General features: G+C 33.2%; 3 protein-coding genes across 7 annotated transcripts in view; 2 read left to right on the top strand and 1 right to left on the bottom strand.

Annotated features, from left to right (window-relative positions):
• Positions 1 to 3,605: 3,605 nt before the first annotated feature.
• On the top strand, positions 3,606 to 7,194 carry LOC111375081 (protein LSD1-like). Of its 5 annotated transcripts, none has more exons than XM_022997868.1 (8): positions 3,606 to 3,813; positions 3,944 to 4,057; positions 4,458 to 4,533; positions 5,102 to 5,212; positions 6,190 to 6,299; positions 6,503 to 6,583; positions 6,676 to 6,747; positions 6,900 to 7,194. In XM_022997868.1, the coding sequence occupies exons 2-8, from the start codon at positions 4,010 to 4,012 to the stop codon at positions 6,939 to 6,941; spliced, it is 540 nt and encodes a 179-aa protein (XP_022853636.1). In that variant the 5' UTR covers positions 3,606 to 3,813; positions 3,944 to 4,009; the 3' UTR covers positions 6,942 to 7,194. The 5 variants fall into 5 exon arrangements, with proteins under 5 accessions (XP_022853636.1, XP_022853635.1, XP_022853640.1 ...); XM_022997867.1 differs by having other exon boundaries at positions 3,606 to 3,823; XM_022997872.1 differs by lacking the exon at positions 4,458 to 4,533 and having other exon boundaries at positions 3,607 to 3,813.
• Positions 7,100 to 9,928, bottom strand: LOC111375080 (RING-H2 finger protein ATL43-like). The gene has a single exon (XM_022997866.1). The coding sequence runs from the start codon at positions 9,621 to 9,623 to the stop codon at positions 8,247 to 8,249; it is 1,377 nt and encodes a 458-aa protein (XP_022853634.1). The 5' UTR covers positions 9,624 to 9,928; the 3' UTR covers positions 7,100 to 8,246.
• A 3,620-nt stretch (positions 9,929 to 13,548) lies between these two features.
• The window catches only part of LOC111375078 (glutaredoxin-C4-like), a 3,011-nt gene continuing 1,034 nt past the window's right edge, over positions 13,549 to 15,525 (top strand). Inside the window, exons 1-2 of the mRNA XM_022997865.1 lie at positions 13,549 to 13,911; positions 15,067 to 15,140. Coding sequence (XP_022853633.1) covers positions 13,742 to 13,911; positions 15,067 to 15,140 — 244 coding nt within the window. The 5' untranslated portion in view covers positions 13,549 to 13,741. The remainder of the gene's footprint in view (positions 13,912 to 15,066; positions 15,141 to 15,525) is intronic.

Here is a 15,525-nt window from a genome sequence, read left to right as displayed (position 1 = left end):
AGCTAGGGTGAAGCGTCGAGCGGCCATTGAGCGATCGTCCAATATGGTAAGATTGTTTATTAATATTTAATTAATTTATATTAAAAGCAACTTCAATCAATATATAAATACACTAAAGTATAAAAAAGTTATATACATATGAAAATATAATTCTATACAAGCCAAAATAATAAGGAATAAAAATACATTTTTTGAATCATATACGTACAATCAAGTTTCAAATTTTATAAACTTAAACAAGATAAGATGAAGTTAATACGTAAAGAGTGATTAAATGATAAATACAAGTATTGAGTTTAGACGAAATCAATCCAAAATTTTAAAAATGTTGAATTTTAGATATATTTTTTTACCACCAAAAAGAAAAGTATTTTTCAAACACTTAAAAAAGTAAAGATCAGTATTTAAAATTGTTCAAATTTGAATTTTAAATTGATAAAATCTAACAATAAAATATATATTTTAAAGCAATAATTTAAATCAATAAATTTTTTAAACTGTGATTTTTAGAGCTATTTTTTTACCCCCAAAAAGAAAAATATTTTTCGAACTTTTAAAAGAATAAAAATCAGTACTTCAATTATCCAAATTTGAATTTCACAAAATAAATTGATAAAAAATGACCTAATAAAATATATACTATGAAATAAAAATTTGAGTTGACAAATTTCTTAAAGAAATTATTTTAGAAACAAAAACTAATAATATAAAATGGTTTAATTATTATTTTATTATGTTAAAAATCAAAAGAAAAACTGGAGGTTAGGGGAATTGAACTATGTACCTCTCAAGTACAAAGCTAACACATTACCTCATGAACTATAGCATTTCTATCTAGGGAAGTAAGCACTAATTTTATAGAGTTATTTAATTATTTAAAAATTCTAATAGACAAAGTGGGGGGTGAGGGGAATTGAACTCCATGCCTCTCATTTGCAAAACAAGGAATCTACCATTTAAGCCACAATTGCGTTGTTGTAAACATGGTAAAGTTAAATATATTTATTTTTTATACTTGATTTATATGTAAATTCATTTTTCTTATCGAAGCCAGCACAGGCGGCCGCGCCAGCTCGCCAGGTGCTGGCTCCGTCCCTGCCTCCCAACAGGTCTGATTTTCTGTCTTCGGTGGGTAGGATAAATTTTTTGAAAAGTGCTACATGTACATAATTGTGTCCATAATTACATGTGGCACTGAATCCAACATTTAATTCAAATCTCACACTTTCACATCAACAATCAAATGATTGTCACATCACACTATGGACAACATTATATGAAATAATTATGTACATGTAGACTTTTCCAAAAAATTTTTAACTGATTTGGTAAGAAAACTTTAATTATGGTTTTCTAGAATGTTGATAAGCATAATTAAGGTTCGCTTACCACACCAATAGTAAGAATTTTTTATCCTATCGACTTGAGGTAGGAGATCAATTACAGGCCTCCCGGACACCAATTCATGGATTCTCTCTTGATATTAGTGAGTAAGAGTGTCCATTTGTTTTGGGCTCTAATAAATTATTCAAAAATCCCCATATGCCCACCGCTTCATGTCTAGCCCATCATTATTTCATTGAGCTCTGTTACATCTGCTGAGTCTTCATAGAGTCACGAAAGGTCACGATGAAGGTTAATGAGCATCGCCTTCCGATGAGGCGACTTGGAAGAAGTATGTACTAAGTTTTCCTTGCCTTAGTCGGATGCTTACGTAGCTGCCGGTTTGGTTATAGCAAAAGACATTTTTTTAGTGGTTCTCACATCTTTTAAATAATAGAAGATAGTTTCTTCATTCAACTCCACTTTTCCCAACGGTGGGCAATTTTTTCCAAAATCGATGGAACCGGATTGGTCAATTCAGTTCCCATTCATTTAGCAAATGAATAGGTTTTGGGATCATGCATTTAGAATCGATCGGCTCCAGTTTGATTCTTGGTACTACCTTAAAATCTAATAGTGAATTCAATTTTCCCCAATTCTCTTTTTGTTGGTATATTGCACAAATATGCACTAGATATTTGGATACTAGACCTTAAAATTATCACACGCCAAAATTGTACTTTCAATACATTTTCTTTCCTTCATAGTAGAACTTAATGGATAATCAACGTGTAAATTTAAATAAATTTATAAATACGTTACAAAAATTCATAGATTTAATGCAACCCAATAAGAAAATGTATTTTTGGTTTAATCTTTTGTAAGAACTCAAATTTCTCGTTGTTATCAAAATGATCGTTCATTAAAGTCGAGATCTTCTTCTTGAAGATTATTGAAGATAATTTGATTATAAATACTACGTCCATTTTTTTAATATATTGTTATATGAATTTTCAAGAAAAATTAATTTTTTATCCAAATTTTACATTTTATCAACTGTTTAATAGGTTATCTTTTTCATGCCCTTAATAATTGGTGTTGAGCCTTGGATTGTATTTTTATTTGTTGCCTTATTTAATTAATTTATATATTATTAGATTACAAAAATGATAAGTGATTTTAACTCTATTTTATCTATTTTTAATCTAACAAATAGTTTGATACTTTATTTTTATAAAACTTTGAAGGATAATTAGTACAAAACATCTGTACCTTTAAATACAATTATACATAACGTCCATACTTTTTATTTTGACATTTTCACCTTTATTTCATGTGTTCATTGTGAAAATCATCATTTTTAACAATTTTCTCTAAAAAGTGTGAAATGATAAATATACCCTTCTATTTGAATAAAACAATAAGAAAAGAGAATATAAAAAAATAAAGAACTAATTATAATTATAATCCCAAAATTTCAAAGAATTATAAATGAGTCACAAATATATAATTTAAAGTCAAAACTAAAAAAAATAAAAATCACTTCTTTCTCCTCCTCCTTTATGCTAAACAGAGGACATCACAAGACGCGTGAGGATAAGAAAAAATAAACAGAAATCACAAGGCACCCAAGAATAAGCAAAACTTGACACAAAATTAAGCAGTTCTTTAACTCGTATTTGGACAAGCCCAACCCAAGCAAGCATGCTCGCTAACGGCTCGTGGGTTCATAAGCCTATGAGCCGAGCTCGTGCCTGGGCTAGTAAAAAAAAAAAAAAGAAAAAAAAAAAAAAAAAAAAAGGAACAAAAAAGTCAAAAAAAAAATTGAGCTTGTGGACTCAACTCGAGCCTCATGAGCTCGTGGGCTAAGCCCTTGAGCATGAGCCGAGCTAGAGTTTGGCTCATGCTTGAACAAGCATGAGCTCAACTCGTTACTTTGATGAGAGTAAATGGGCCGAGCCGGCTCAACTCATTGCCACCGTTAGTTTTGTGTTATATGGGAAGAAAGGCATTGAAGAGTCAAAATTTGGTAAAGGCATGTTTGGCTATGTGATGTGGCGCTGATATGATGTAACATTTAACATTTGAAAAGAGATAACAGCCAACTCAGATTTCCATCCTCCATGTCAGCATTAACTGAGAACAAAGAATAACGGATGAAAGTTCAGTGGATAATAAGATGATTTTAAAAGTTAAGTGGATAAGCTGTAATATGGTATAAAGTTTGATGGGTAATGAAAGATTAAACTCGACAATTTTGGTAATTTTCCCAATCCGGTTAGCGTGGCAGGGCCCACCCAACGATTATTGCTTAAGGAGTCTCGAAAACATACAAATCAAGATCCCCACCAAAGCCATTTACCTTCCTCTTACACATAGAATTCCGATATACATCCCGATTCCGGTTGCGATTTCAAAATCCCAACCAAAAACCGATTCTTCATCGCTGTTGAACTGAATCCATCCAATTCCGATATATTATATTCTATCGTAATATTTGGTCAGTACTCTACAATTCCCATTTTTCTGGGAACTTCGATTTCTTTATAATTTATAATTTCGTGTTAATTTTACAGATGGGTCTTTTTTTTTTTTTTTGGCAGTAATTTAAAAATTATAGGAATGCAGAGCCAGATAGTGTGCAACGGGTGTAGAAGCCTTCTTATGTACCCGAGTGGAGCAACCAATGTCTGCTGCGCCGTGTGTAATACCATCACTTCTGTGCCTCCTCCAGGTAAAATTGAATTCGGAATTTCAACGAAGCTGTCATTTCTTTGAGTGTTCATCGAAAAATGTTGAATTCTTTTCTTTTTAATTGAATATCATATAATTTGTTTGCATTTAATTGCTTTAAAATGTCAATAATTGGAAAGGGAAGAAAATGAAAATTATGTACATTCCCACTTCTAGTGATCACGTGATACTCTTTTTCTTTGCATTCATTCAAGATATTATGGGAATGAACCTATTACTGAAATTAATTATAAAAAAAAATTCTAGGCGTTGTGTAGACATGCTTTCCGAACGCTATTAGCTCATGATCCGGTCTCTAGGAGATTTTAGTGATAGGTTTTATATGAACTAGATGATCATATTTGATCAAATACCTATCTACAAACCTATGTTCCTTTCAGGTATTTTTGAACCATCTAATGTTCTCCACTAGCTCCCTTACTTTCATCAGCTATAGAGAGACTTTTGAATTGCGAGGTATAATTACAAGCTCAATATATTCGAGTGTTCACTATATTTTTGGATTGCTAAAGGGGTCCTTGGGAGCAATAATACGCAATTACATATTGGTTGGTCAACAATTTATCCAAATATTCTAGTGTTTTATTGTAATTGGCTTAGCCTCCGTTTGGCAAATATATAAATGGTTTATAAATAGGAATAGTAAGAGGAATAATAATGTCGTCCCCCAAAATATCATGATATAATTATAAACAATGCGGTTGAAATTAAAGTTTGACTTTGACTAAATTTATAAACCAATTTATAAATTTTTTCCAAATGGTGTCTTAGATCGTGCATTTATTTATATTGGATATTTGATAAAGTTGACTAGCTTGTTTCTGCTCATCTCGAGATTAAGAGCAACAAAACTTGAGATTTTGGCAAAGTTATAATATTTGGGTGATTCGAATAGTTATGCAATTTGAAACCGTTCAATTATGACTATACATGTATAGTGTTGGGCACTTATGCTATTATGATCTGACTGAGCATTGGACCTCTGTTCCAATTTTTTTTGTGATTTAAATCTCCCTCCTCCCAGTAATGGAAATGTCCCAACTGATATGTGGAGGTTGCCGCACATTGTTGATGTATACCCATGGTGCTACAAGTGTGAGATGCTCTTGTTGTCATACAGTGAATCTTGCTCCAGGTAAACTTAATTGATGGCTATCTTGAATCTTAAAACTCACAGTTACATTTTCTAATAAATGCGTCGAGCCTTGGTCATTAGTGATCTGAAAAGCGTATTTTTGGGTTTGCCATTTTCAGGGATTTGAAATTGTCTGAGTCAAATTTCACCACTATTTGGTTAGCTTTGTCGATCCATCTTGTCACTGAGTTATGAATTCGTCAAAAAGGTTTTTCATCTTATTGCCAGGACATAGGATGAGTACATTCCTTTTTTATGGGTTGGATCGTTGACTTGAGAGGAAAATTAGTACTGCATAGTCAAGCAGGTGGTGATTCCACTGTCATTTCTGTTTTGAGTATACCATAAACCATCGTTGACCAATTAAACCCAATAATTACTGATGCAGTCTAAGTGGCACATGTGGTCATCTACTGATATTCCACAAGGGTATTTCAATGAATGGGTCTAGACAAGTGTTTATATATGTATATGCACACGTGTGCATGTATATTTATTATGCATCCACAACTTCTAAAAAATTGTTTTTCTATGTTGCAAATATTTTGGCTTTTTACATTTTCTTCTTCTTTATTGCAAGGTTTAATACATTGAATCATATGAAGTTTCTGCCAGTGCTTCAGAATGATGTTTGAACTGTTGCCATCAACATAATCCTAAGCCTGTTTGACTAATGAGCATGGATTTTTGCCCTGTGAATTTCACTACTATTTCTATTCTCCCTGTATAAAAATATCATGTGTGCACTACATGACAGTGAACTAAATGTAAACAGAAAAAATAAATCTTTTACATGGTTCCCCCAAAATTACATGGTTCCCCCAAATTTCTAGTACTGCACACTAAAAATGTACAGCAGTACCATTCTATTTTCTTTCTTTCTTTTTTTTTTCCTTCTTTTTCCTTCTTTTTTTTTTTTTAAATTTAGATTCGTTGGGTTTCAATTTTCTTATTTTGGATTTTCGCTGTCTGACTAGCACCCAACATTGCTCATGTCAATTGTGGGAATTGCCGCACAACCCTGATGTACCCATATGGTGCTCCATCTGTCAAATGCGCTGTTTGTCAGTATGTCACAAATGTCAATGTAAGTATATTGATATATCTCTTTGAATCTTTTTTGGATGCATATGCTCGATTATGATCAAACCTTAGAATATCATGTGCTCTGGATTTAAACATCTAGGAAGTCACAACTCAAATTTCTCGTACAACAGAGGTCTTAACACTATACCATCGTGTTATTGATCTCTACTATCATGCTTTTATCTCATTGCTTTATATTTGCAGATGGGTAATGCTAGGGTCCCCATTCCCATGCATCGCCCAAATGGAGCACCCACTTCAGCATCAATGCCCTCTAGCTCAGCAGTTAGTTCCTGACATGATGTTCACTATTCCGAAACACATTACATGGGAAAGTTATTTATCATATTTTTAACATTATTTGTTGTCTACTGCAGGCATTACCCAATTCTCAGAGCCAAACTGTTGTCGTTGAAAATCCCATGTCAGTTGACAAGAGTGGCAAATTGGTAATTTTCCTTACTTTTGCCCCCCCCCCCCCCCCCCCATTTTTAGTTGTTAATTTTCCTTCCTTTTTCCCCCCCCACCCCCACCCTGGGGTTTTCCTTGTTCTTCATGCTGAAGAAGAATAAATCTGAGACAATTATCTCAAAATTTCCAGGTAAGCAACCTCGTTGTCGGTGTTACAATGGACAAAAAATGACTAAACGATTTGATTTGGTTGATAGCTGCTTTATTAGAAAGCCTGGAACAGATTATAATGATTTCATCAGTTGGCACATCCGGAATCAAGATGTGGTTTTTTATTCTAAAGAGAGTTTCATATTGGCATTGCCACTTTCTAGAACTTGTATTGTATTGTTATTGGAAATGTGAGAGTTACGAGTATACTGATATGATACTGATATTTGTGTGGACATTGGAGGAAAAGGAAAATAAAGTTGTATGTTTATATATTTGAATGATTGTTTCGGATATTTAGTTCACTAATTAACAAGAACTTGAACTTAATGCATAAGTTTAGGGTGGACTGGAGAAAATGGCTTCGTAAATGTTATGAATTCTAAGTTACATGAAGAAGAAATTAGACGAGGGAGACGTAGAATAAAATTAACGTAATATTTGATAAATGTATTAAATACCTTACTTTAAACTCATCTGGTATAAGTTTAGTTGATTGTTGACATTGAAGCAGTAAATGTGCTTGCAAAGTGTACAGAGATGATAAGAATTGCTGTTTCATCTCTGATTGGCATGCTATTGTGATCTGGTGAAGGTCAGATAAAAGTCCAGGCACTACCAAATGCAAGTTCGCAACTTGCAGGGGGGGTTTTTGTCCTTTTCCAATTTATATTATTTATATCTATGTGCTTTGTTATCCAAAGTTTCTGCCATTTTTATGCATCTTAGTGCTTAGTGCTGCACTAAAGTTCACTGCCTTTTAGCAGGGTGAAGTTGTCTTCGCTTTCCCTCGACCCTACTTATGCCTAAACGAGCTTTATTAATGAGATCCGTCTAGTTTCAATATAAATATTCCAAACTAACTATATCCTTAGCCTGGGTTTTTGCTTATCTTTTGTATACTCATTAGAGTATATTAGTATGTTGAAATATGTGCATGTATTCCCTTTGTTGGAGACAAATTTTAAATGAATAAATGTGTCGTCTCTTTAATAGCTTGGACTTTTTGGTAAGATGTCACCCTTGCGGCATGTTGGGCATGAAGAATCGGATTGCAATTGATGGTCTAAGTTGAGCAGTCTAGAAAAAATGTTAAAATCTCAAATATTATTATGTATAGTTCGGTTAAATAATTGGTTCCTACATTATAATATTGCATATTGGAATCTTGAAACCTGTATATCTGTGCATTTGGATAAGTATATTTTTGAAAACTTGAAAAGTGCCAATTCCCAAGTACCAATAGATCATCTTCTGCGATGGATTTTTATACAATGTATATATTCGAAAAAAGGCTATTGATACTGAATAATACAGCTAATCTAAGCTAAACAACAATGGAGGTAGAAGAAGAAGAAGAAAAAGAAGGCCTTGCTGCCTGTGCAGTTGTCATTTTCTGCTGTTGTGATTGAGAAATCCAAGCCAACCACCTCTTTACAACCCCCTCATGTCTCTGTCCCTCCTCCTGCCTCCCATTACTTCTGTACCTACTCATTCCTGTGATTTCAGACACGCTTCTTGCTTTCATTACTCCTCCACTCCCCTTTGCCCTGTCGTTTTCATCTCCGACGCTCCGCCACTGCCCTGAAAACCAGAGGCTTTCACCCAGAATCATTTCTGATCGTAAGTAGAGTAAATCTGTTGGCAGCACGTCGCTCCAGCGGTGATCATGGTGGTGATTGCTGCTGATTTCCGGTGTCTCCCTGGAAATTATGATCCTGTGGTCCAGTCGATGCTTTTCAACCTGCTTCTGCTGTTCCAACAGCTGCCTGTCTTTTCGGGATTCATTACCTAATGTCCTCCTGGATTTTGAACTATCAACTGATTTGCTGCCCAATTCCTGCCTGGACTTCTCTGCCGCGCCGTCTTTTCTGAACCCGTTTTTACTTCCAGTTTTCCAGCTATCCAGTGATCTTCTGCCGGAATCCTTGCCGGGATTTTCGAGTACAATTTCTAATGACTTTCCTCTTTCGCCGGCCGATGAATGCCGACCTGAATCTTTCGGATTAACAAATTTCTTCCCCTTCTGGGTAGGAGACAGTAGGGCACAGCTTGATTTTTCGTTAGACTGATCGTGATTATACAGAGATTTATTCTCATAATCAACGAGAAGAATGTCTTCAGGGTCGACCTGGTAACGACAGAGTGGGCAAGTAGAATGAGCATCAAGCCAAGTATCCACACATTCCACATGGAAAGCATGCTTACATTTTGGCAATAATCTGAGAAATTCAGCGTGTTCGAATCTATTGAGGCAAACTGCACATTCCAGACCATCCTTCTGGCCCCTCAAGGATTCAAACCGGAATATAGGTAATGATGCAATCACTTTCTGGTCGATTCCTGAATTTTTCCTTGCTGCCATTGCTGATTGAGGGTACCCTCTGGAGTTATTGACATGCATACGCCTTTTACAGTGCTTCACGTATAGAAGCAACAGAAAAATGATGGAGAAAATGGTTGTGAGAACTCCAACAATTGCGGCCACTCCAGGACTGAACGGCGGAGCTCTTGATTCGGAAGATGGCGGCAAGGGCGGCGGAGGTTGAGATGGAGGTGGAGGATTTGTTAATCTAGTATTCTTGCCAATATTGTTTCCATTTTCATCGTCTGGTGTAACTAATGCGAGTGTAGATGAAGAATAATAGTCAAAAATGGGGAGAATTAGAGTGAAGAAGAACAGCAAGAAATTTAACCTGTCCATCTTAGGCTCTTGATGTGAAAAAGTATGGACTTATTTAAGGATTTTTCAGGGAGAAAATGCAAAATCTAGATGATAGCATTGGGTATAAGTTTGGAGATGATATGGATGGATGGAGTAGATAAGCTTTTTCTTTTATTAAAAGGCACAAATTTCACTTCTGTGAATCAGAAAATAAGGTTTTATGTCCGTATGTGTAAGGTATGTGTATATCTTGAAAATTAAAATTTGCATATAGTTCTGCATTCAATTCTGTCAGCACAGCACAGAAGAGGATGATAAGTAATGAGAGGGGATCCAATCCTCAACCACAGCTTAAACCAAGCACTGTGTGATATAATATGGGAGGGACATATGTTTGATGTTCCCTGCTTTAACCATAAATTAGTTTCCCACCTATACCAAGGGTTGTTTGACATGACTTCCAAGAAGTCGAAAGGGGATTTTGAGACTCGAAAGTTTTTGGACTTATTTGACTAATTTTACAGAAGTGATTCTTCTAAGTAAAAGAACTTCTAGAAGAAATTGATCCACTGGAAAAGAACTTTTAGAAGAAATTGATCCACTGTGATTTGCTCTAGAAGTACTTTCAAAATAAGTTCTTATAAAAATTAGTTTTCAAACAAAAATTAAAATAACTTTCTCTATAAACTTTTCTATAGGAAGCACAAAAATCATGTCAAATAGAGTATAACTGTGTTGACAAACATTTTGGAGGTCCTTATTTTCATTTTTAGAAAATGATGAATGATTTGAACAAGTCAAAAACAATTTTATTTGACATCTTTAAAATATTGAACTTTTATGTTATAAATAATTCTATACACTTGTATTCTGAGTTGAGTGTTGACGATAAAAATTATATCAACGAATTCTCCTAATCTAATCATGATTTTTGCTTCCTAAACTTGTTGATTTTGATGCTTAAACCAGAGTAAAATGCGAAATGGCTATTTGGGAGAAAAATGTTTGAATTTTGCATGGTTTCCTTCTCTTAGGTGATAGTATATATAGATTTCTCTCATGACTTTGGGGCAATTCGATCAGTTAGAGAAATTTGATGGATGACGGCCTCTTATTGGCTAGCTTGTGATTGATTCTATTATAATATCACCTTTTATTTATTAGTTTACATATCTTGCATTCATTAGCTTTGAAGTCACTTTGAACACTTGTCCACGTACATCTTAACAACGATTTTTAGCCAATCTGGACTGAGGAATAACTCGCTTATAATTTGTGCGAGCCTTTTGTGCTTTTGTTCCCCTCGCATATCATGTATGCCTCGAAAGCAGAGGGTGAAGTTCGTGGAATATAATCCTTGGTTCAACATTGAGTATGAAATGAGTTTTGTCGAGATATAATTTGACTCTTTCTTTTAAAGCTTAATTGTAATAAAAGACTTGGACATTCGAGTATTCAACAAATAAAGATAGCTGAAAAATATCTATGCAATGCAATCGTGTAGCAATGTTTCAAAGGCACAAAATATTTATTTGTACGATTTTGAAAATGGAGAGGGAATATCTCTGGCGTTTGTCCTTATTTTGGGCAATTAGTCATTGCAATATCATTGGCTTCCCACTTGAGGGCTTCTTCTTGATTTGTAATAATTGTAATTGCAAAAATGAATTCTTCCAATAACTACTACCAACATTTATTCCTTGCTTATTACAATTTATATGGTTAATTAATGACAATATGAACTTCAAATAAATGATATGAACATAGTATTGTTGTACCAATATTTCAATGTATAAAGTTTAATGAACTTCAATACAGAGGATGTGCATTTTAAGGAAAAATGTTTCATCGAATTCGCTCACCAACAATTTTTCACATTTTAAAGTTTTTCATTGCCTTTTTGCAAGTAAACATTTTAAAATATCGAAATAGTTAGATGAAAGAATTTATTGGGGATATGAACTTAAATATTTTATAGTCAATTATACAACTAAATTATATTTACACGTTATTCTCAAATTTTGCCATAACCAATTTTTTGGATTCGAAAATTGGATATGGGTCTGACACTGCGAGAATAAAAATTTCTAATTCCTTCCGACTTGAAATCGATGATCAAGAAGTGTCATATTGCACCCCAATTCATAGTATCACATTTCCAATTCATGGATCTTAAATGTGCACGTCCTCAAGAATTAAATTAACTATCAAAAAACCATTAAAAATCAATCAAATTATAGTATCCTTCCCTTCAAAGAATTTCAGGTAATTCTCATATTTTCTGATTTCTAACACATTAATCATATTATTTATGCTCAAATACCATCTGTGGAATCTCATAAGTGTATCAAGTTGAAGTAATTGCAATAAATATGATAGAGTTTAAGAAGAGAGACGGCTATTGAGCTATTAAACAATTTCCATTTTACATTTCAATTTCTATCACATGCATATGATCTTTATAATATTAATTACAAAATATTAACAATGTTATATAAGGATTTTATTGACCATAAACCAAAAAAAAATTAAAGAGTAGAATACAGTAGATTACTTCGTATAAATCGATATTAAAATTTAGAGTGTGTTTGATTGACATGGAAAATATCACATAGAAAAGAAAATGTTTTTCATCTTTTGTGGAAAATAAAAATCACCCCTACCCAAGGAAAATGTTTTTCTTAAAAACAAGGAAAATTAGGCATATTTTCAAAAGTTGGAAAATGTTGTCCATAGAAAAAATTAGCAATCAAACACTTCGAGTAGAAATTTAGGTGGAAAACTGATATTTTTCATTGAAAATAAATGTAATCAAACACTTCGAAGAAAGTAAAAACTACTCCCTCTCCCATCTATCTTTTACCTTTAATAATTCGACTTACCTCGACCCATAAAATTCTTATTTTTGATAGATTATTAGTGCAATAAAAGAAGGGAGCCACTATTTAGCATTTTTTTCCGTCATTATTACATATCTCACCCTAAATTCATCCATATTATTAAAGTTTTAAAATTTTAAAAAATTACCATATTTATATTCCAAAACTATATATTCACAGCTTTTACATATCTATCTCTCTGTCTAAATCTATCCTAATTACAATTTTGGAAAGATAAGTAATCATATTCTCCGGTTGAAATTGTGTATGTTGTATTTCTTCCAAAACTCCATAACTATTGCTTGTTTTGATTTTAGATTAGGGTTAGTTAAATATAAAGTCTAAAAGAACATAAAAGATCCAAAATTTTTAATGAAGATAAATATTAGTAAATGAAAAATTTACGAAATATTAAAACGAATAGGACATACTGCTTCCGTCCCATTTATATATAGGTTGACTTCCTTTTTTTTTTTTTTTTTTTAGTTCCAATTATGTAATATGTTTCTTTATTGAGAATATATTATTTTGTTCTTTTACTAATATACCCTTATTCAATTTGTGTATTTATAAACAAATTTTCCTATTTAATCTTGAAATTGTACAAATTTAAAGATACCTACTTATTGAAAATTAAATCATTCAATTTCTTTCATATTTTCAACAATAATTTGCTACTAGTGGTTAATAATTATACAAGGCTAAATTAGGAAAGTTATTAACAAAAATTACATTTTCAATAACATTGAACCCTTTTTTGGTAAAAATTAAAATTAAAATTTTAATCCAAGTCAAAGTCAATAACTAATTTTAATCAAATATTTTATGGGATTCATAATTTTTCAACTACACGTTTCGTCAACTTTTATAAAATTCTACTAAAAATCTGATTTTAATTCTCACCAAATAAAAGCTATATAAAATTTCTTAATCCGTGTGAAAAAATAAAATCGATTTATATAAATGGGACGGAGTGTGTATAAGATCGATGAAAATAGCGACTCTCTTGAAAAATTCAAACATAACAATCACTTTAATTATTAATTGCATCATTATTTAAGAAAATGTTAATAATTATACTCAACCAATCCCGTGAGCTGTCATCGGGAATCAATGAACGCGAAGGACCCTGTCCGTACCCATTTATTTGGCGCAAGCGGTATAGGTTCAACCCGTGGCTATTGGCATCCATAGGGGATCTATAGTCTATATTCCGATCTTGAATTATAGGCAGCATCTTAAAAGTAAAAGCCAATTCAATTCTGATCGCATTGAAAAATGGCGAAATCTGGTATTTTCGCATCATCGATGCAATTCCTCTTTCTCACCGTCCTCTTATGCTCGTCATTTTCCGTTCCAGTTGATGCAAAACCCAAATCCCCTGCAGCTTTTGTCAAGAAGACCATCTCTTCTCATTCCATCGTCATCTTCTCCAAATCGTACTGCCCGTATGATCCTTTTCCCTTTATTTGATTTTTTTGTACTTTTGAAACTATTCTTTACATTGTACTACGGTTTGTTTGTTTGTTTTAAAAATTGATTCGAAGATATGTTTTGGAGGAGGGAACCTTTTTTGAGATATTGTGAAAAAGGATTTTGATTAATTTTGGACGAATCCGTTGAAATTCTTTAGTGTTGGATAGTTACTCTGTGTTTAGGACATGGAATTGAAATCAGAAAATTCGGATTGAATCTGTATTGATTTTTCTCTCAGTACTGTAGCCTCTGAACCATTTTCAGTGAATGGTAATGAATGATTCAAATATGTACTTTGTTTAATGCACAAATATGTTCAAAACTAAGAAGCCTATAAGGAAATAAATGTATGACTAATTTAATTGTTCTACTTGCTTGGGTGCCCATATATGGAAAAATCGTGTGAATTCACAATTCCGTTGGGTAAGGAGGATGATGCTTGAGGAGGATTAAAGGTAATTATGGTATTGAATTTGAAATTATAGATGTTATTCTTCCAGATTTTCTAAATTTCAGTAAATGTGTACCATTCGGAAAACCAGCTGTCTAGCGAGCGTTCACCGGGCAATTTGACCTTTCGACTCAACTAACTTAAAGAAGTTAACAAGGTTACTCCTGTTCATGTACACCAAGTGTACTGACCAGAAAGAGACAGGTCGAATGCACCAACTTGTTTAAGCCGACTCTATGTACTTCATCAGCTAGTTATTACATTATTTTGCTTTTTTGATTTAGCATATCTATCAAAGCCATTATGTGCTGTATGATGCTTGAGGGAATCCAAATTCGGCAGTAAAGTACAAACACTACTGTTTTTTTCTGTAAACTTTAACGTGCTCGGTGAAATTTCATACACTGAGCCGAAGTTAGCGAAGAAATGCCAGTAACATTTTGTGGGAAGCTCCAAAAGTTGGGGCTAAACTTAGCTCGTATAGGCTGTTTTCGATCAATTTGATTCATTCGTTGTAGTTCCATCTCTTAAGCTGATTTCACTTCAATTTTTGACAACTTCTAAGAATGCTCTAAAAGCTTAAGATGCCCCAATAATTTTTGAATTCATTTTATTTTTTACTTATTAATATTCATAATTTTGACAGTTTTCCTTTCATGAACTTAATTTCTTGTAGATATTGTAGACGGGCAAAGGCTGTCTTTAAAGAGCTGAAGCAAGTGCCATATGTTGTTGAACTTGATGAGAGAGGTTCATCTCTATCATTTCTCGTTTTCCCATATGCTATTGAATTTTCTAATATATTATAGTACCTACACAATGTAGTACGAGGCAACTGAACTGTAAGGACTGGCAATAATTCAATGAATCAACAATTATGTGAGTTAGGGAGATGAAGAAAATGACATTTGAATGAATCCCTTATCCGATTGGTTGGTATATGCCTGGCTGGTGTTGATTGTATTATTACATACCTTTTCCCATTTAAATTGCTGACTTGCTGACTGCATACTATTATGAAGGAAGCCCACACTTTAACCTGGTTCCAAACATTACTTCTGATATCTAAGTAGATGAAAGAAAAATTTGTACTACTGTTCTTCAGTAAAATTAAGAAAATGAAGCCCTTATTTGA

This window comes from Olea europaea, unplaced genomic scaffold, assembly GCF_002742605.1.
Source record: "Olea europaea var. sylvestris unplaced genomic scaffold, O_europaea_v1 scaffold1333, whole genome shotgun sequence".
NCBI classification, from domain to species: Eukaryota; Viridiplantae; Streptophyta; class Magnoliopsida; order Lamiales; family Oleaceae; genus Olea; species Olea europaea.
Note: the sequence above shows the minus strand (reverse complement) of the source record. Positions and strands in the feature narration are given on the sequence as shown.

Bases quoted from the DNA above. Each gene is read 5' to 3' on its own strand.
- LOC111375081 (XM_022997868.1), top strand. From the start codon at position 4,010: ATGTCTGCTGCGCCGTGTGTAATACCATCACTTCTGTGCCTCCTCCAG. The intron at 4,058-4,457 runs GTAAAATTGAAT...TGTTCCTTTCAG, and splicing joins CACTTCTGTGCCTCCTCCAG to GTATTTTTGAACCATCTAAT. The intron at 5,213-6,189 runs GTAAACTTAATT...CTGTCTGACTAG, and splicing joins TACAGTGAATCTTGCTCCAG to CACCCAACATTGCTCATGTC.
- LOC111375080 (XM_022997866.1), bottom strand. From the start codon at position 9,623: ATGGACAGGTTAAATTTCTTGCTGTTCTTCTTCACTCTAATTCTCCCC.